Source organism: Artemia sp. Qi Xiang Cuo, chromosome 10, assembly GCF_049724085.1.
Source record: "Artemia sp. Qi Xiang Cuo chromosome 10, ASM4972408v1, whole genome shotgun sequence".
Classification (NCBI taxonomy): domain Eukaryota; kingdom Metazoa; phylum Arthropoda; class Branchiopoda; order Anostraca; family Artemiidae; genus Artemia; species Artemia sp. Qi Xiang Cuo.
In genome coordinates this window covers 33,853,269-33,874,122 of record NC_142803.1, presented here as the reverse complement: position 1 = coordinate 33,874,122, position 20,854 = coordinate 33,853,269, and the positions used below count along the sequence as shown (strand labels likewise).

Sequence of the window (20,854 nt, the reverse complement as noted above, 5' to 3'; positions counted from 1 at the left end):
CCTATCATACTTCTTAACGGAAGTTATCCATATTGAAAAAAACTTATGCTAATCATAGTACGAAAACTTTGCTCTTTTCGTAGCTGTACCATCTTGATGTATTGAAAACAAACAGAAGTTATTCAAAATAAAAATTGCAGATTCAATGAAACTATTAGAACTTCAAGAGGATCACAGTCAAAAAACACATCGCCAATTAACACAATCTGCAAATGCGTTTTAGAAACTAGCGCCACAGTAAAAATGGCCCAATTTAAGAAAGGCTGCTAATGCAGATTACTTGCCATATTAGGCACAACATTGTGTTGAGTCACATTTTTCAAAAAAGAGTTCAGAAACCCAAAGAGCAGTTCAAAACTTACTTTTGAGTATTTAACAGAATTAATCTGTACCGGGCTAACGAACGATGACCCTGATTTCAGGAAATTTACGGCCCAGTTACAAACACACGTGCCACTTACCAGTAAGCAATAGCTGTCATGTAGCACGGTTTAAATATATGTTTTTATTTGTTTGAATACGTACTAAAGAAAACAAAAATTTCATATTTACTGATGTTTGGATATTTTATTTTTATGTTAGTTCTCGTAACGAGAGATTATTGGAATGCGGCCCCACCTGTAGTAAAGCTTTACCATCTCCGATACGTATTAGAGATAAACTTGTACATTAGCAATAAAATACAATTATCCAGTTAACTTCTATTTTGACGTCAAAGCCACCAACGGAATGTTAATAGATGCATTAGATTTACGCTATATAATTTACAGAATAATCAAATTTATATATTCAGCTCCTGGGCTTAATGTTTCAAATTTTATGGCTGATATTTTTTTCTTCTTTTAATTAGCAATGTGAAAATACTCAAGTTAACTTTATTAACTGTAATAAAGTTGATTCATAGCAAAAATCAAAACAGAAACACTTCCAGAGAAATCTTGCTAATAGGTTTGGCTGGGACTATAAAATATATTTTGTGAACAAATTTAGACGATAACCATGAAATAAAGTTTCCCTGCCAACTCTTATTCTGATATCGAATTCACTGTCGATAAATCCAATAGATACATTAGATTTGTGCTATATAATTCATTGTACGAGTAACTCTGGTATTAACTTTAACTCTGGGTAATTCAACTTTTTTCATAACTATTGGCACTCTCATCGACGTTTCTCTTTTTTTTTTTATTCTTAACAATAAGTAGACATTGTTGAAGACATTGTTAATTTTATTCATTATCTATGATAAAATTGGTTCACGTGAAAATGAAGAGGGGTCAATTGCATAATACGGGGCCTTTGCCCCTGGAGCCACATGGGTTATGCACAACTCCTCTGGAAACACATTTTTGGACTGTTTGAACGTTGATAAGGAAATATAAATCTCAAAATTTTGTTGCGATATCACTATGGCCACACGGCCAAAAAGCACCCGAGATAAGATGGCTTCTGGTCAGTGGCTTCGTTTGGGGGGAGCAAGGGGGCAATTTCTTCCATAATTTGAGGAAAAAATTATTATATAGCAAATGCGCCTTGACTCTCCAGATGTAGCCCCCGTTTGTCCCCCAATAAAAATGATGGAGCTACGCCCCGGCTTCTTATCACTATCGACCCTCAAAAACGACAGTAGAACTTTTAACATACGATCTAACGAGTCCCATCTAAACTTTTTATGACCATTTTTTCTATATGAAGTGTCGTGAAAAAACAGACATGGGAGACTCATTATTCTTTACTTAGTATAAGCTATCATGTTGAAAGGGATCTCACTACAGTGCCGGTTTAGGTTATCTTTTGCAGGAAAAAAAAATGTTGGCCGTGAACGGCCAAACTGACATCGCATGAGAAATCTTAGATAACTAACCAAACTAGAAGTGTAAAAAACGTCGATAAGATATTTCACATTTTCATTAAAATACACCGCGAGGTGGCTCAAAATATTCCTATATATTCAGTAAAACGTTGAGTAAAACGGATGTTTTCTCAAGGTTAGGATTGTTTTCCCAAGGCATTACTGGAGTTGCGAGGAATGGTGGCATCTTTTGCTACTGGATGTACCTCTACTTGGTGTATGAAGCATTCGAGGATACAAAAAATTTGATTCCATGTCCGCTATGGAGAGAGACGTGCAAGTAAAAATATGTTGTTAGAGGATGGTCAGGTTGTTAGAGGTTAGAGGATGTTGTTAGAGGCTGATATTTCATCGGCAATTATAATCCGTAAACTCTCTTCGTTAAAAAGAACTTCCGTTGCCCCTTTTGACATTCCAGTTGCTCTCATTAAAGCATTTGCTAAAGAATTATCACTTCCCCTTGAGATAATTTTCATATAACAAAAACAGGATATTTTTGAAAGAAATAAAAGAAAGCGTTTATTACCCCCATTCCAAAGAAGGAGCAGCTAATGATTTCTCTGGTGTCTGGCCGATCACAGTTACGTCAGTTTTTAGCAGAATTATACGAAAGTAAAATACGAAAGTAAAAATAAGTTGTTAGAGGAGGGTTATCTTCAAGAATGATGCGTTAGAAACTTGTGCAAATTAGTTTACCTTTCTTGGCGTCCCTGCCGGATTTGGCCTCGGTGGGGAAGTTTTAAGGATTACTATCGTATCCCCTCTAGTTAAAACTGATACGTTGCTCGATCTGATGCCCTAGACATCCTATTTAGGTAATTGATAGCGAAGAAACACAACCAAACCTAAGGGTTGAATATACACAAATACACATATAAAGTATTGAATATACATTAAGTATTGAAAGGTACATTTAATACATATATACAATAAAGTATTGAAGGTACATTGAATATACATATAAAGTTTGACTCCTTACAAAGCCAGTATAAAACTTCTAGATCATGCCCTTATTTTCCTGATCAAAATGATGCTCCCGCTTCCTAGCTTTGTTGGCGAAGCAGATTGCAGTGAACACTTCACGTTGCCTAGCCAACGCTAATCTAGTTTCATATGAAAAAAGTGGAGCCCCTTTACACGCTTAGCTTTTGTTGCAAGTAAAAAAAAACTACAGTTAATAGAAATACTTAATCTCTAGTGTCAAAATGACAATAGAAGACTAGAAAAGCGTTCCTGCGGTGCTTATCTGTAACAAGGTAGGAGCAAGAGGTAGCCTCATGTGCTACCAGTATCACCGAACAGCTTCTCAACTAATAGAGTCAAGTTATCAGAATAAGAATCCCAGCTATAGAGAAAGACGATTGCTACGCATTTATTTACTCTATTTGAAAAAAAAAGTCAACAACACATACTTTGAAAAGGGGAGAAAAGGAAGAGCGATTTTTTTTAAATCCCCAAATCTCAGTTCTCTTGTGTATCAATACTTTCCAAATAATTATTGTTGCTGATCAAGAACAGCATGTGCATTAAGGACCTATCTTCTAGGCTCTCGCAGATCTCAAATGACCAATATTGCCTATTGTCAAGCTCAGATTACTTTAAAGAGGGCTTTGCGCGGATGCAGTGGGTCTACAAACTAGTATCATTACTGCAAATAAATACAGCCAAGTCTTCAACTCCATCGTGACTTTCACCATATATCTCACATATTGATGTTGAACATTTCTTAGTCAAGAAAATTATAACCTTTAATATAAGTAATTATGTATAACCACAGCCGATAAATACCTAGGCAACACCAGGAATTTCCTTAATTTTTTTAAAATTATGATCAACAGCTGTTCTCAGAACTTGAACCCATTTCTCGTCATCTTCTGTCGAAAAGTGGTAAGCTGGAACGATGTTCAGGACTTCAAGATACTTCTTCGATAATTCAGATGCCTGAAAAGATGAAGTAAAAAAATTAGTACGCAAAAGGTAACTTCAAACATATTACCATCAAATTATCTTGTGCAAAGCACTGAATATGGTTGTCAAACCTTTTTCCCCTATTTAAGGGGAAAAATGAGTTTAAGGTTATCTACCCCGGCCAATCTCTAGCTCCGAGAACAATCACGTGATGCTATACAATGAGTGCCAAAAGCGAGTATTTCTCATTATTCAATCAAGATAAATGAATTTCTGATGATGACAAATAGTCTGCGCAACGGTTTTTATTTAATTTTTAATGCATGTCACATCAGAAGCTCTTCTGCTAATGTCATTACGATTATATCCTCGTGTCGAAAGCAAACGGGATTACTAGAGACTGTTTTAAATTAAATTAAAATGAGAAAGATTCCTTAAATGGGTCTTCATCCGGTGGTCACATTTGCAGAGACATATCTACTTCGTAGAAGGTAGTAGTAGGGAAAAGGCGATATAAAGGTGACAAGTTCCCCTTCCCCTCGGTGACAGTTTCCTCAAAATTAAGTCCATTATTTAGTTGTTCACACTGATATTTTTTAAAATTAAAATTCATGAACAAATAAAGTATTCCCACAAAAAGCTTAAACACATACTTTCAATTTCCTGCAAAACTGTGAAGATTTCTTGAACAGCCTTACGTTCCGACTACAGTTATATTCTCTTAACTATAGTTAAACTAAAATAAACCTTTAGCATTTAAAGTTAGACTTTGAAAGACTTCAAATTACTAGATTGTCCTAATTAGTATAGCTAAAAACTAGTTGACTTTCCCCTATAAATATTAGCTGTTCAAATAAGATGAGGCTTACTCTACTTACATTTTGACGCAGATATTCCAATTGAATACCCTTACCACAAAGTTAATTCAGAGTTCACTAGGGAAGTCTCTTAATTTTAGTATGTCAGTTAAAATGTATTTAAAAAAAAAGTGGTCGGTCCCACCTAAGTATTTTTATTATTATAAAAGTTGGAAACAAGTTGGAAAAGTTGGAAAGAGACGTCCTCATATTGCCATAAGTTGTAAATATATTTTTTATTTTAAGCAACAGAAACAAAGCATAAACGACATTTAACACTCCGAATGTGATTAGAAACGTTCAAAATGAGAAAAGGGTTGCGAACATTTTCTTAAAACGTGCAATGATTGATTTTTTCGTATCTTCTCCTTTCCAAAAAGAGTGGGCCAAGGGACTTCTTTTGGCCTCTTTCCTCATAAAGGGACCATCTTGGTCTCTTTCCTCATAAGACTTCTCACTCTTTGCTCCCTATGTAAAAAGCTTACTAAGCCGCTTTTCTATTTTTTTAAACTTATATATGACTCCCTCCCAAAAAAGTGGAGTACTGCACAAGAAAAAGAAAAATAAACCACACACATGAAAGTAATTATGATTCCCTCTCCCTCCCCTCGATTCTGAAGCTGTCATGATAAGAAGAGACCCAAAGGAAAAATAACAGCCCAAAAGATGTGCGAGAAAACATAGGAGGAATGAGCTTGACGAAATGAGATTACAGATTAATTATGCTTATTTATTCCCTCTTAACCGGAGCAAGGAAAATATCATTGGAAAAGGACTTTAAATAGGCAAATCCATTTACTATTTACAATATTGTACAGGCATCATTTATCATTAATATTCTTCAAAGTTTTTCGTAAAGTGACTTGGCTACAAGTAAGCCAAAAGGAAGAAAATCGTGTGAAAAATGAAATGACAACAAATACATGTTTTGACAAGTGTTGTCTGTCTCCGAAAGTTATAGATTTAAAATGTCAACCCTAAGCTTTAGTTCCGTAAATGAAAAAAGACAGAAAAAACGCAGAAGCGAAATCAAAACAACTCAGAATTACTGATTCAGTGTTTACCAATATATCACAAGCTAATATGTAAACAGAAAATCAATCTCATGAAAATATATTTTATGACTAGTTATATAAATAAACTTTGTAGAAATGTTTGAAAATCAAAAGATTAAAATGGGTAAAATGATACTTGCCTTTTCAAAAATCTTCCGCTTCGCTAAATTTGACTTAAAAGACAACGCCAGAAACACAAACAATTCTTGGAAATAATTTTTTTTTTTTTTTTTTTTTTAAATCCTTGCTCAACCCGCCTTAGAAAAATTCTTGACTTTTATACCCCCCCCCCCCCGAGCAAAAATGAAGCCAAATTTCTAATAAAGATATAAGAACTAATTTTAGTCAAACGGCCACAGTTTAAAACCAATTTATTGACAACAACGACAAATTTCACAGAAAATCAATGAGGTTTCGTCAAGACAAAATCAATTAAATCAATCAAATCAATGAGGTAATCAAAACAGCTAAGAAAAACAAAAAAAACTTGAATGACTACATTGATACAGACAAAAATTAAATGTTTTCGTATGATTACGAAAATTTTTCGAATTTTAAGTATATTTATACCGTATTTACATCTCCTTATTTCACAAAAAATGGTTACTGGCATATTTGATCAATATATTTGAAGAATGAAAATGTTTCAGGCTAAAAAAGATGTTGAAAATTATTAACAGAAGGAATCAACTGAAACCTTTTGATCTCCAGTTTGAGAGATGACTAGATATTTCTGCATGTAATAGCCCGAATTAGTCATTTCTAAGTAACAGATACCCTCTCCTGACTCTTTTAAAACTTGCAAAATATTTCCTATATTTGATACAACTTGTCATAGAATAAAATTTGGAAAGATAACAAAACAGCTTCTGCATTACAGAGAAATAAACATGTTGTATTAAACAAAGCAAAATATATAATACACAAAGCATATCTAACATGTTAAATATACATAAAATATACTGTTCATTGATTCTATAACAGCTAAAACTGTTAAGACTCTTTAAAAAAGAAAAGGAAAAAGGTTTGTACTCCAACACACAAGAACAGGATTGTTTTTGATCGGGTATTTGTTTTCCGTTTATTTTCAAAAGTATACTTTATTATCCAACCAGTACAACAAATGGTGTCTAAGGGACTCACAGATTTCAATTTGAAAGTCAAACGTTAAATCGTTGCTGCCTTACTTTCACCTATACATTTCTAATTTTATCAGAATTTATTACCATCTCTGACTGTCTCTAAATAATTAAATATTACACCTGTTTTCTTTTCTCGTCCTCTTTTTCAGGATCCTTCTTTGTCTTTCGAAGTTCATTGAAAATTAGATGTCGCACTCGAAAACAGATCCGCAACACCTGTGGCATTAACTTGATACAAAAAGACTGTGGATCTGGAGAAGTTGTCATCGCACGAGTTACAAAAAGATTAAGAAGAGATACTTCGTTTTGTGGTTGACATTTACACCCATCTTTAAATAACTGACCACAAACAAAATCAGCGTCACTGACGGATCTTATTTGGTTTATCCCAATTTTTTCACTTTCATCATTGAGTAAAATCCAACGCTTAACAACAAATAATTATAAATAAGTCCATTCTTCTTTAAAATAAGGTGTATTTTATAAGAAAAAGTTCATTTAGTTTTTGTTCAATGAATCAATGACAAAAGTGACACAACTCCCTTTTTCTTTCCCTCTTATGATGACAATGATGAAAAAACGTAGACATAGAAATCAAACCGTTAAACTATATTAAATAGATTAAATAGAACATAACTAACTGAACAAGAATATGCTCAATTATCATTATGTCCAATTTTGTTCATATTATATATCATCATATACCGTACATATTTTTGAAATGTTTCACATGCAATTTGGTCACATACCATACAAATACCATCTACATGTTTACAGGCTATTAACATCCATTTTCTTCTTTTTTTTCCCCCATTTTCTTACGCCTTTCAACAAGCTACAGACATCATATATGGTTTTTTGGGGCTACAAACGGTTCCATTTCTAATAAAATAATTAAAATTACAACCATGGAAAATGGATTTCTAGAACTAACTTCCGAAGTCCCACTTCCAAATACTACTACTACTACTAACAACTCACCGCAGCACCAAAACGCCTGAGGCCGATACAGCTACGCACCCTCCTTCTCCATCCCGATTTATTTAAAGCCTCCCACTTTACACCCTCCCAGGAAGTTCCCATTTCCCTTAAATCCTTCCTTACAAGATCCTCCTACTCCAACCGAGGACGGCCTACTTTTCATTTAGCCCTAGACGGTTGGCCGAAAAGGACAATCTTTGAGAATCTGCCATCCTTCATCCGCAGAACGTGCTCTAGCCATCTCAACTTTTCTCTCATTATAGTCCTAAAGAGCGGGATTGAACCACACTTTTCATACAACCAAATGTTTGAGATACGGTCAGTAAGTCGGGTACCCAAAACAATTAGTAGGTAAATTCTTTGGAAAACATCTAGCCAATCTTCCTTCGTTCTTAGGAGCACCCATGCTTCAGAACCATATTTGACCACTGTCATCACTGTATCTTCCAATATTCTAATATTGGTTCGCAAACTTATCTTCCTTTTCTCCAAAACTTTTTTCAACTTTAGCTTCCAAAACTTTTTTTCAATTTAGCTTCCAATATTCTAATTTTGGTTTGCAGACTTATCTTCCTATTCTTCCAAAGTTTTTTTTTCTACAGTGAAAAAAATAAACTGGGCCTTGGCTATTCTACTTTTAGCATCTTCACTGCGCCCGCCGTCTTTACTTATAATACTACCTAGGTAAGTGAAGCTCTCCACTTGATCGATATTTTCGTTACCCAACGTCACCTTTTCATCTTCAACTATTCCTAGCCTTAGCGACCCCTTAAAGAGAGACTAATTCTGTTTAAAGTGGAATTTTCACTAGTATCCAGAACTAGGTCGACTCGAATTTGTAATCTAAATATTTTGGGAACTTTCCATATGGAAGCTGAAATTTGGTGTTATAAAACGTGAAGGTGATCATTGTGACAAGCCGAGCAACGTTATGAGAACCATTTACCACTTAAAGTGGTCCAGTCACCCCCCCCCCCCCCGAAATTAGAAGTATTAAGAACTTAAAGCAGTTTTTTAATCAAACAAATCTGAATTGGACAAAAGTGGGATTTCAAAAATGCTATTTCCATGAATTTACAATGAAAGTGAGAAAGCCAGTGAGGATGGGAAGCAAAGAGTTACCAATACCAGCTAATATAACAATACAGACTTACAGTTGATATAACTTCAATTCAGGGAAACTAGGACTTACGAGTTGGAAGAAGGACTAAAGGGCCTGCAATTTTATTTCTCTTTGGTCCTTAGAAAAATGCATATGCTATGAACAGCCAGTGTACTATACTCCACAAAGACAAAAAAATGGTTGCTCTTTCGAAAGGGCTGAATAGGGCTATCAAACAGTTCATGGTGATGAACTGTAAGTAAGGAGCGATGCAGCTCAAAGTAACCAAAGTAACTCTAAAAACGGAACTTTGATATCAATAGATATATCAAAGGAATCAACTTATTATGCTGATGACGAAGATACAAGGTTCATTAAGTTTAGTGTTGCCCATCAAAGACTACAAGCCTGAGAAAACTTGCCTGATTTTCGAAAAAGGGGGGAAACACCCCCTAAAAATAAAGAATCTTAATGAAAATCCCACCATCACACTCAGCGTATTAGAGAACCCTACTATGGAGGTTTCAAACTCCTATCTGCAAAAATATGGAGTTTTATTTTTTACTTTTAGCTAATTTTATTTTTTTTCCCAGGGGTGACCGTATCGACCCAGTGGTCCTAGAATACTAGGAGAGGGCTCATTCGAAGGGAAATTAAAAGTTCTAGTGCCCTTTTTAAATGACCAAAAAGATTGGAGGGCATTTAGGCCCCTTCCACGCCCGTTTTTCCCAAAATTATCAGATCAAAATTTTGAGATAGCCATCTTGTTTAGCGAAGTTGAAAGCCCAATAACTATACTTTTGGAGATAACATGACCCCCACAGCCCCTGGGAAAAGGTCTTTAAGTTAGAAGATTTTCTAATTGTTTACGTATAATATTTGTAATTGGGAAGTATGCATGCATTTGTCGGGTGGGGGGGGGGAATTTTCTGCTAGGAGAATTTTCCATGGGGATATTTTTCCATGAAGAGGGATGTTTCCAGGGGGTGAAATTTTTCAGGGGAAATTTTACATAAGGAGCAAAATTAAAACTTGAGAGGGGCTGCCCCCTCCTCAATGCCTCGCTCCTTACGCTGAAGTTTGAATTTGTTCCAATTATTTAAGAACGACTCCTGAAACACAAGGGTCGTTTAATTAGAAAAATAAGAAGCTTTTTTAAAGGGACTAAAAAACTTTAGCGTGAAGAGCGAGGTGTTGAGGAGGGGGCAACCCCCCTAATATACGTAATAATTCTGTTCATTTAAGTTTTAATGTTGCTCCTTATTTTCAGTTGGAAATTATTTTTTTTTATCTAATGTTTTGAAAGGCTGAGTTGATCTAACTATTAAGAAACGAATACTAATGGAAACGTATATTTAGTACCTAAGGAATACTAACAGGCACCAACAGTATCTAACAGCTGTGATTTGTTATTGGGCAATGCCAATTATGGTTCGTGGTCAATACAAAGTAGTATCTATGATCTATTACATTTTAAAAACTTGACACAAGTTTAAAAAGAAAACAGGTTACCAAAATTTTAAGGAACTTTTTGGAATTATGGTTTCCAAAGAGAATGCTATTTCCTTCTGTCAATGTTTATTAATACCATATCTAAGTTAAAATTTATTTACTGCCATAATGTGAGGACATATTTGGGTATTTTTTCTCACTTGCTCACCTACAAACTTTTTGTGTTGCGGGACTACTACTTCGGTTTTATGCATCTTTTTTATCGTTACTTTTGTCCTGGTGCCAATTCCAGTTTATTACCAGAAAGCGGTTGAGGTCCAATCTCTCCGGTTTCTACAAAAAGAGGGAATCCTCGGCATGATTGATGATTATGATATTACGTTTTGGAAAGCAGCGTAGAATTCTTGCCTAGGGTCCAAAAAAATAGTTTCCGCTTGTCCTTGAGCCAGAACCAACAGTGAATAAGCAGAGGTGGAGCTTTACTGTCTACATCAAAGAAGAATATCTGAAGTTGTAGGCCTACCGCCAGGCTTCATTTTTTCAAACTGTGTTTCTGCTTTCGAGTGGAAGGCTCTGCTCAAGGAGTCAGAAGGCTCTTTTAAATTCAAGCAAGATTAAAACCTAAAGTGCCCATGCCCCGACGGTTCCCATGCCCCTTTGTAAAATATTTTCTTAGAATATTAAACAGTAAAATTTAGAGATCCAAAAAAGACCATTTTCCCACAGATTCCAGAGTGCTGCCGTCTATTTTACAAACCATCTTTTATGATTCCCTTAAGTTCGTGATTTTATACTTCTGTATTTAGAACTGACGTAAAGAAGCGGTGTCATATGTGCCTCCTATACTTTAATAGTTCTCTGATTGCTAAAGAAATAGGTGATTTCCCTTTGCTCCTTTCGTAGTAGTGATATTAGAAAGTTGCCCCACAGCAAGAGAATCAGCCTTTGAACAAAGAGTGATACAATCTTATTTTTAAGACTTACCGATATTTCTTGACGAGCTGATGGATGTATACTGCACCAGTCTTTTTGAGAAAGATAATCGTTCCTAGGATTTTGTAAATTTCAGGAGGATTTTGATTTGTTGTTTTACATACCAGAAAAAAATTAGATAACGACAGTTCAAAAACAAACTAAAACTTGATTTGTCACAAAACAAAGTTAGAGGCAACACTGGGCCCGCAGTCATCTCCTCTACATCCCTACATACTCAACTATTTTGAAAAAAGGTGGGCATATTGCACATTATGAACCATAATCACGCAAGGATTTTCAATTTGTGCGATTGAAGAGCCAAAGAGGGGCAGTGTGGAACCTCCCTTCTGCCACCCCCACTCCCAGCCTACCAGGGTCTTACAATAATTTTTACTATAATAACCATATTATAGTAAAATATTTTTATAATAACCATATTATAGCCATATTATAACCATAAGCCATATTATAGCCATAACCATAATAACCATATTATAGTAAAAATATTGGTTATTATACATACTATAATAACCAATAATTAATAACCAGCGGCGGACCAAGCGGGCTCGCGGATCCTCCTAGAATCGTCTCCTATGCATTTTACCAGAAAGATGCGTATTTTGCAGCTTTTTTTAAATCAAAAGCATAAATTGATTTTTAATCTGCAGTATTCAAAGTAAAAATGGATCTATGGTTCTTCGCCCCTTCAACCCCCTCACCACTCCTACCTCGATCTTTTAAAAGGATAGGTAGGCATGTTGTGACTTGTTAGAACTGAAAATGCACAAGGATTTCCAATTAAAAAGGCTCTTGGACCCTCAGGCACTAAAAAGGCACTAAAAAGGCTCTTGGACCCTCCAAATCCAGCTCCCATCACCGGCTTTTTAATAAAATCTAGGCAAGCCTTCTAATTTTGAGTGATCGGCTGGAAAATAGATGCATTTATGTGGCAATCAATTGGCAATAGACACACTGAAATTCTTTTCACCATCAAATACATCTGGAACAGTTAATTACATCTCGAGGGTATTACATCTCGAGGCGAAGTAACGCAGTCTTAGCTTGTGCATACTACAATTTTTTTCAATAACAACATAGATTGTGCTACGTTTTCGATTTCGGGACAAAGTAACTCAATATTAGCTTTTATACACGGTACATTTAAAAACTAACATCATTGATTGGGTGTCAGAAAAAAGAGGATAAAGTTGACTTTAAGAATACAGCGTATTTTGATACCGTGTTGAAGGATCATGTCATTTGTTTTATGAATCCTACCAAAGGTTTTTGCATCTCGCAACCCTAGCCATGTAAGTCTAGTTTATATTGAATATGAGCTAGGATAAACCACCAGATACAATGACAATTTTAAGAGTACTTATCAGAAAGCTCTTTAGAAACCCTTCTCATGAAACTAATCCCCTTAATACTATCATTAACCCTCGTTTAAACGAAAAGAAAATAATTGATGACATCAGCAATGCATCACCCTTTTAATGGTAGCATCTCAAATCTTGCAAAAGAGTAACTGTGATTAAATTTAAAGCTACTTACAGCCTCTTTAAGCGCCTCATAGCTCAACGGTGGCTCCGCTGCTATTACAAAATCATCTACGCTTGACGTAACTAAGCTGCACATTTCGCCAATTCTATCTAATTCTTCGACCTCTTCTAGTTTCTCACTCCTTCCTGATCGTTTAATAGCTTGAGAGAGCTTCTTTAACATCCCTAAACCAACTTTAACCAGAGCAAGACAATAGGGTAAAATTTCCCGATGCCGGCTTGAGAGTGAGGGCATCGGTTGCTCAAATTCATCATCGTCACCACTTGTATCGGACAGTTCACCACCCGATCCTGCAGATTCTACCTAGAAAATATAGAGTCTTTAGACAGTATTCGCACTTCTGAGCGTTCAAGGAACTTTTCCGGGTAATTTTTCTTGCCAAGCAGAAGGTGACCCTTCTGAACGCTGGTCTCCAATTGAATAAGCTGAAAAGGTCAAAGTATTTTGTCTGATCTTCCTGTCATTAAAAGAACACTAGATATTTCATTACTTATGAGCGATAAAAAAAAAAATAATTTTTGGTCAACATCAGGTACAAATTTAGAGGGCAGGGGGGAGAGGGAGCTAAAGACCTGAACATCCCCTTTTCTCCACCGCCAAAATACCCTGTTTTTTACAATCTTTCCGATAGTTTTTTTTTACCGATTTTACACTTTTTCGAAGCATGTACCCTCACCCCCTAAGAAAAATAACAAAACACTGCAAACAGGCCTATTTCATGCTACGGAAAATATGAAAATGTCAATGTTTCTCCAGTAAACTGTGTTCATTTTCAATTCTTCTGGCTTGGCCCTACCCTTTCATAAAGTACCACCAAACAAATACCGACAAACTCTATAAAATAAACCCCGAATAAACTCCAGCTACGCCTCGTCCTGCTTGTAACCATGCCATCGGAATCCTCCAACTGACTCGACATCCTTGCTGACGACGTTATGATATTATCTCACTTTACCAGCTTTTTTTTTTCTTCTATGAAGAAGGGGGCTTGCAGGTAGTATCTGGCGTGATAAAGTCTCTTCCGTCCGGCTCATTACGCGACCTAGTTCCTTGAGACGTCTTTTCTTGATCAAGGTCGGAACATCAAGCTTTTGTCTGCGCATTTCCAGCAGCCGTTGGTAGATGATTCTTCGCAACATTCTTATTTTGCTAATGACCCGTAGACATTTTCGGTCAAGAGTCAAGCTGACGCTCTTCCTCTGCCTTGACGGGCCAAGTCTCATATCTGTATAATAAAATTGATCGTACGCAGGCTGAGCAGATCCTAAGTTTCGTCAAAAGGTCAATTTGTCTTCTAGTCCATAGTGGTTTGCAGAGCTGGCCAAAGAAGGACAAAGCTTTGATAATCATGTAATGAATCTCACTGGAAGCTCCCTCTTTAGCCTCTATGAATGACCCCAGATATTAGAACTATTCAACCCTCTCAATAAGTTCTTCATTGAGGCATATCGAATTGTTCTCTTTGGTTGTAAAATACTTTGTTTTAGGGATAATAATCACGAGTCCTGTCTCACTAGTAGCATTCAATACTCTTTCCATCATATTCAGTGCTTTCTGGGTGGAGTCTGTGAATGGAGAACCACCGTATGCATATTCAATATCAGCAATCTTTTTTTTTGTATTGAAAAGGCGACACAAACATCTTCTTAGAATGCGGTTTTCATAGTCCGATTTATAATACAGTTTAAAAGAATCGGTGATGCCAGACATCCTTGGCAGAAGTCATAAGCTATTTCAAGTAGTTCCGTTAGTTTTTCATATATTAGTACGTTGCACAGGGTATTCTTATAGTATGCTCTTAGCAGGTCGACTATTTTCAGCGGAACACTGATTTCGAGCATGATTTGTCACATCAAGGTTTGTAACATCAAATCAATTGCGACAATGAAGTCGAGAAAGACTCCGAAGGTATCCAATCCGTGAATGAAACGCTGGCGAAGAAGAAGGCGAAGGATAAAGAAATGGTCTACACATCCCATTCAAGGGCAAAAACCATGGATTGTAGCAGTGTTACGGATGTCCTGGGAACATATTCAGCGTTTTAGACTTTATTAAGTAGGTTTGTTAGGGTTTCAAAGAGCACCAGACTTGCTTTCCATATTTCTTTCCGGACTTTATATGGTCTTCACAGGGGGATTTATACTTTTTTGAGAGACTTTACGGCATTTTCTGACTTTATCTATCGAAGATGGAGATACATCGTAGGAGTGTGATTGAGTTGCTTGTTGCACATTTCGGCTGGGCTGGACGGAGAAAGTTTGAGGTGTAGTCGGGCCTCTCCTATTTAACAGATCAATGAATTGTTCGTTTTATTGGTTTATTCGTTCTAGTTGTCCTGTGATGATAGTCTCATCTGTCATTTTCAGATTTTCTGTGGTGGTATTTTTTTTCTTTTTCAATTTCAGCTCTTTGCAGATCCTATATTGTTTACGGGTCTCATTTCTAGCTGCAGCCTCTTCTGAGTTTATGGCCAGCTTTGACCAGTAGGCGCATTTTTCTCTCTCCTTGCCAGCATATGAGTTTTCTTCTAGAGCTCTTTGAATACCGTCTTGTTCGATGCGTTCTCTTCTCATCCAGGACGTTGAGTGTTTCGATGGTGCATTACTTTTTAGTGCCTGTCGTTCTCTTTCCCAGACCTTGGACTGAGACATCTTGTGTAGGCTAATGTCTTTGATCTTTGACCATGTCCTCTATATGAATTCCTTTTCTAGACTCTCATTTTCTTTTTGTACTTGTTCAAAATCTAGAAAGCGGTTTTTCCACTCCTTGTCAAAGTCAAGCCGGACTTTCGGGATTTAGAGTTTCTCAGTGTTATATCTAGGAGGTAATCCGGTTTTTTTTCTCGGTTTGATGGCTTCAGTTGCAATGTAGCAGGAAAAAGGAAATGGTCTGAGCCATTCTTTTACCCGGTATCGGATCCTCTAAACACTCGACAGTTGACCACCCATGATCTCCATGTCTGGTGGATCAATATGTAATGGATCTGAGGAAGGATATTTACGTCTCTGGATTCCCATGTTAAAGTGTGGGCATTCTTATGCTGAAAGAATGCGTTCACTATGGATGGATTATTATGCATTGCGAGCTGAAGCAGACGCATGCCATTAGGTCATCTAAAACCACGTCCATATGGTCCAATTTTAGTATGTTTGGAAGGGTTCAGAAGAGGCTCAATCCTGGCGTTAAAATCTCCTCTAAGTAGCAGCAGATCTCGTTTTAGGCACCTATCAATTGTATTATGCAGCTGGTCATAAATAATATTTTTCTGCGGGTCAGGTGAGTCACGAATAGGTTCGTAAGCAGCAATGATTGTTATATTGATGGAACGCCCAAGCATCTTGATCCACGCAATACAACTTCATACCAGCTCCCATTCTCGCAGTCGACTCAACCCTTTTCCGTCGGAGCAATCCAGCTCCATGTAGGCCAGATACGTTGCTCTAATCTGAATTATAGAGATAACATTTCTTGCTAGTGACTGGGTCATGAATGATCTTTTTGCCCTACTCATTGATCTTCGTTTCCATTAGGCATAAAACATCGAAGTTATAACGATGAAATTCTGCGCCGATGAGAGCCTGCGTTACGTCATACCATGGAACGTACGTTCCAGGTCGCTATACACAGGCTTTTTGTTTGAGTATCTTCATCGACGCACAGCCGGCTTGCGGACTTTTCACGAAGGTTGCCAAATTTTCTTCGGCGTCGCCTACCGGGAACGCCGTAGCACGGTTTGATCTCTTCCAGTCCAACTTTGTATTATATTTCGTGGGAATTTGGTTAACCGATGGCTCCCCAGGACTTCGGTTACCCCAGTGCATTAGCTTCCTTTTAACTAAAGGTAGGTATTTCGCAGGGAGATCCACTTTTCCCCCGGCTTGAAGTGCACTTGGGGATATCCCTGTCGGAAGATAGAGACGGGGGCAGAACCCCTAAACCTAACCTCAAGAATTACTTCCATCTAAATCTAATTAAAATATACCCTATTGACAAATTGACTTCAAAATATTCCCCTTACAATAAATATCCAATTACCAAGGACATCAAAATGAAAACCTCTTTAGCCCCCTGGACTGACCTTAGGTTTATTCATACCTAAAAAAAAATAAATAAATAAATAAAAAATGCGATTTTCTAAGATTTTCTCTTTGGTTGTTTCAAACTTATGACCTAACCTCAAGAAATACTTCCATCTAAATGTAATTAAAATATACCCTATTGACAAATTGACTTCAAAATATTCCCCTTACCATAAATATCCAATTACCAAGGACATCAAAATGAAAACCTCTTTAGCCCCCTGGACTGACCTTAGGTTTATTCATACCTAAAAAAAAAAAAAAAAATGCGATTTTCTAAGATTTTCTCTTTGGCAAACTTATGAAGCTTTTAGGGCAGTATTGCAATTCTGTCAGTCACCAAGTTCAACTGTGAAAATAAGTAAGCAATTGACGCATTAAACCCGGTAAAGCTCTTTGTCCGTGAGAAATCAAACATAAACAATTGGTTGATTCCATAGGACAACTACAACTTCAAAGGAAAGCTATGCCTTTATAAGCTCTTAGGCTCTTTTTCTTATTTCTTTGCTGATGTTTTACCCATGCTTCCGTTCTTTAAATTTAACGCCTGCTAGAAGCACATGGTGTGGAAACACATGTGGTGTTCATGCTAGAACACCACATGGAGATCATTAAAATTAAAGTCCCGATTTTTCCTTGTTTTTTAAGACATAAAAGGTCAAGTAAGTTTTCAAGTAACAAATTTGAAAATTAGAATTCATTTTCACTGTCCTTGATACTTTAAGCTCACTGGATTCCAACTCTTTGTAAGGCATAGAATTACTAACAAATCTACTGGTTTTGTGTAGTTTCTTATAAATTGCGCAAATTACGTAAGTGGTTGCATTTCTTATTTTTCAACGTAATATTCTAGCAAACTAGCTTGGAATATTGTCTTTATTCTTTTGAAAGTTAGTTTTCAAAATATAGGTTTTTCAATAACAGATAAATCCCTAAGACAAAACTCGTAAAATTTGAGATATTAAATAGAAAAAACTAATTATCCTTATAGGTTCCAAGGGGGTAAACTTCCTTGAAAGATTTAACTGCGACCCTGCTCTCCTGAAAAGAAACGGTTGTCTGTGTTTCTAAACCGTATGGATGGTAAAATGAATGGACGGATGAACAAGTACATATACATTCTCGAGGGTAATATATTCTCGAACCACTTTGCTTCATAGAAAAAACAAGCTATCAAAGCTGGGTATTAGTCGCAAATAATAATCCCATTGGCTCTGAGGGTTAGGTCACCTTTAGATGCAAATTTATTGATACTTTCAACCATTCTGAACAAAATATTTACTCCAAAATACTGATCAAATTCTGATCAGCACTAAAATTCTCAAATCCCGATCAAACGACCATTTGCCAAATCAGAAGAGCGTGGCCCCTCTCCTATACGGAATAAATTCTGCTCGTTTTAGGGTTTAATGTTACTCTTTACTTTCAAAATAAAGGCGTAGACCAGAAATGTTCCTGAGAATCAGGACAGAATAGGTTCCTCTCCCTTTCCTAAAACTAATTCTATATTTATCTGAAGGCCCAATGAGAGTTTAGATATTTTGGCATTAAAATGCGCTCTTTGAGGCATCTGCACCCCCCCCTCCCCCCCCGTAAAAATGATCTACTAACCTTCTTCATAATAGATGATGCACAATCACAAATCATTACATATCATTTTATGAAATATGAAGAAAATTTTAGTTAAATGAAGCTTTAAAATAAATATCAGAAACATTTTTCTGTAATAAGAAGGGAGGTATCACCCTTATTCAGGCTTAACCTAAATGAAAGGAGATGAGAGACTAATTTCTACCCTCCCCCTATACTCCTTCCTACAAAAAAACGAGAAGATAATGAGGAATTAGTGAAGACAGTGAATTATTTAACTCATTGAATGTGATTAACTCATTGAGTGAATTATCATGAAGACAGTGAGTCATTATTTCCATACTCCTTCCTATATTTATCTAAAGACTCGGGGAGATTGAGACATCTTGGGCATTGAAATTCACTTTTTAGGCATATCTCCCTTTCCCTGCCTACATAATTGACCCTCCCCCACCACTTCTTCATAATAACTGATTTAAAAATTATACAACTTTTCTTCGTTCTTGTTATTTGTATTAATTTCTATTTGACTTCTAAATTTTACATTTAGGAAGAGTTGTTGGGGAGAGATTTTTCGGGGGGAGTAAACCTGACTCCAAAAACAGAACATTTCAGTACCAGTTTAACGCTAGAATATGTTATTGCCGTATCGCTATGAAACACAACATGGCAGTTGTTGTTGCTTTTTTTTAGTTGTTACTGCTATTCTATTTCGACAATACTATTTAAACCAAATTTTAGTAAAATCTTAAGTAATTAAGGCAGAATAAACATTAGATAAATTTAAATTAATATTTCTTACGCCCATGACATATCATATATCAGATCAGCACCGTTTTGAATATTTTTTTTCCTCTGATGAATTTTATTCAAATTACGTCATTCATGGTATCTCATTCCATTTGAGTATTCTTCCATGTCGGGCATAAAACCATTATTTAGAAGCTTGAGCATGAAAGTAAATTTAAAGATAAAAATTTATCTTCAAATTAATTTTCAATATTCTCCCTTGGAGCTTTGAAACTATTATTTAGAAATCTGAACCGATTATTCAGTCTGAGTAAAAAAAAATGCATTTTTTAAGTACTTGAATCTCTGAAACCAAGGATCTAAAAGCTACAATAGCTATGCAAGAGTTAACATAACTACAGTAGACGACTCTTCCAATGCACATAAATCAGATCTATTCCATTTTTCTTCCTTTATTATTCTTATTCCATTTCAGCAGTTTACTCTAATAATTCCATTTATTAATCGTACAGTTTGAAGACCAACAAACGGAAATCCAAACAGAGAATTAGATTTTAACGATTTTACCAACAGAAAAAAGAATAGCCTAAACAAAATACATAAAGGAAAACACAACAGACGCTACTCAAACAAAAAGAAAAACAAAAGGAGAACACACTAAACAAAATTCAATGTGTTAAATCACCAAATCAAAAACAATAAAGCAACAAGGAAAGGTAATATCTGCATATGTATACTATACTATATATACTATATACAGATATTTTGCCTAGTTGCTTTATTATTTGTGCTTTGGTACTTTGCCACATTGTATTTTGCTTATAAGTGAATTTTCCTTTCGTTTTTCTTTCTTTTTTTTGTGCAATGACTGTTGTGTTTTTCTTTATGTATCTTTATTATGCTAGTTTGTTTTATTTTCTTTTCATAAAGGCTTACAGATGTGAAGCCAAAATATTCAGACTTTCATAATTATTTTAGTAGCAAAAAGTGTTTTTTTGTTTCTTTCCACTGCCTTATTAAAATCTTTTACCGCTTTTAATATATTTTTATTATAATTGCAAATAGAAAGGTAGCGTGGTCAAAGAAATCCCTTTAAAATTGCTAATTAGACTTCCAAATTGAGAGTTAAATGTTAAGATGAAATTTTTTTTAGCTAAAACAGAATGGCCCATAGATAAGCTAGAACAACGTTGCTTACAGAAGATAATTCTTCGAATGCATCGCGTATCAAATCAGTTTCATCTTGAATTTTTTTTCGGACGATTTCGACTGGTTTCAAAGGAATATTAGCTATTTGATCACAACATTCCAATGCTTGTGCTGTTCTTAATAACTCCATGCCTTCGTTTCTAGGGTAGGATTGAAATGCAATTACCTAAAAATAAAAATTTTCATCAAAATAACCAGACTAATAACTTCAAAGAATTATTTAAAAAATTGTAATCAGAAGTCTATATAGGTAGACACATCCAGAAATGCATGGTTGGATGATGACATGTCCGGTCAGAATGTCAGAATTGTTATTACTTCACTTGTTAGAGTTTTACC

The 20,854-nt window shown here is 35.8% G+C and overlaps 1 protein-coding gene across 6 annotated transcripts in view; it reads right to left on the bottom strand.

Moving 5' to 3' along the window:
• Positions 1–1,782: 1,782 nt before the first annotated feature.
• The window catches only part of LOC148947690 (cyclin-D1-binding protein 1 homolog), a 51,147-nt gene continuing 32,075 nt past the window's right edge, over positions 1,783–20,854 (bottom strand). For all 6 annotated transcript variants that reach the window (XM_089096200.1, XM_089096196.1, XM_089096201.1 and 3 more), the window contains 3 exons: positions 20,505–20,681; positions 12,879–13,190; positions 1,783–3,793 (listed from right to left, as the gene is read on the bottom strand). In XM_089096200.1, coding sequence (XP_088952326.1) covers positions 3,641–3,793; positions 12,879–13,190; positions 20,505–20,681 — 642 coding nt within the window. In that variant the 3' untranslated portion in view covers positions 1,783–3,640. The remainder of the gene's footprint in view (positions 3,794–12,878; positions 13,191–20,504; positions 20,682–20,854) is intronic.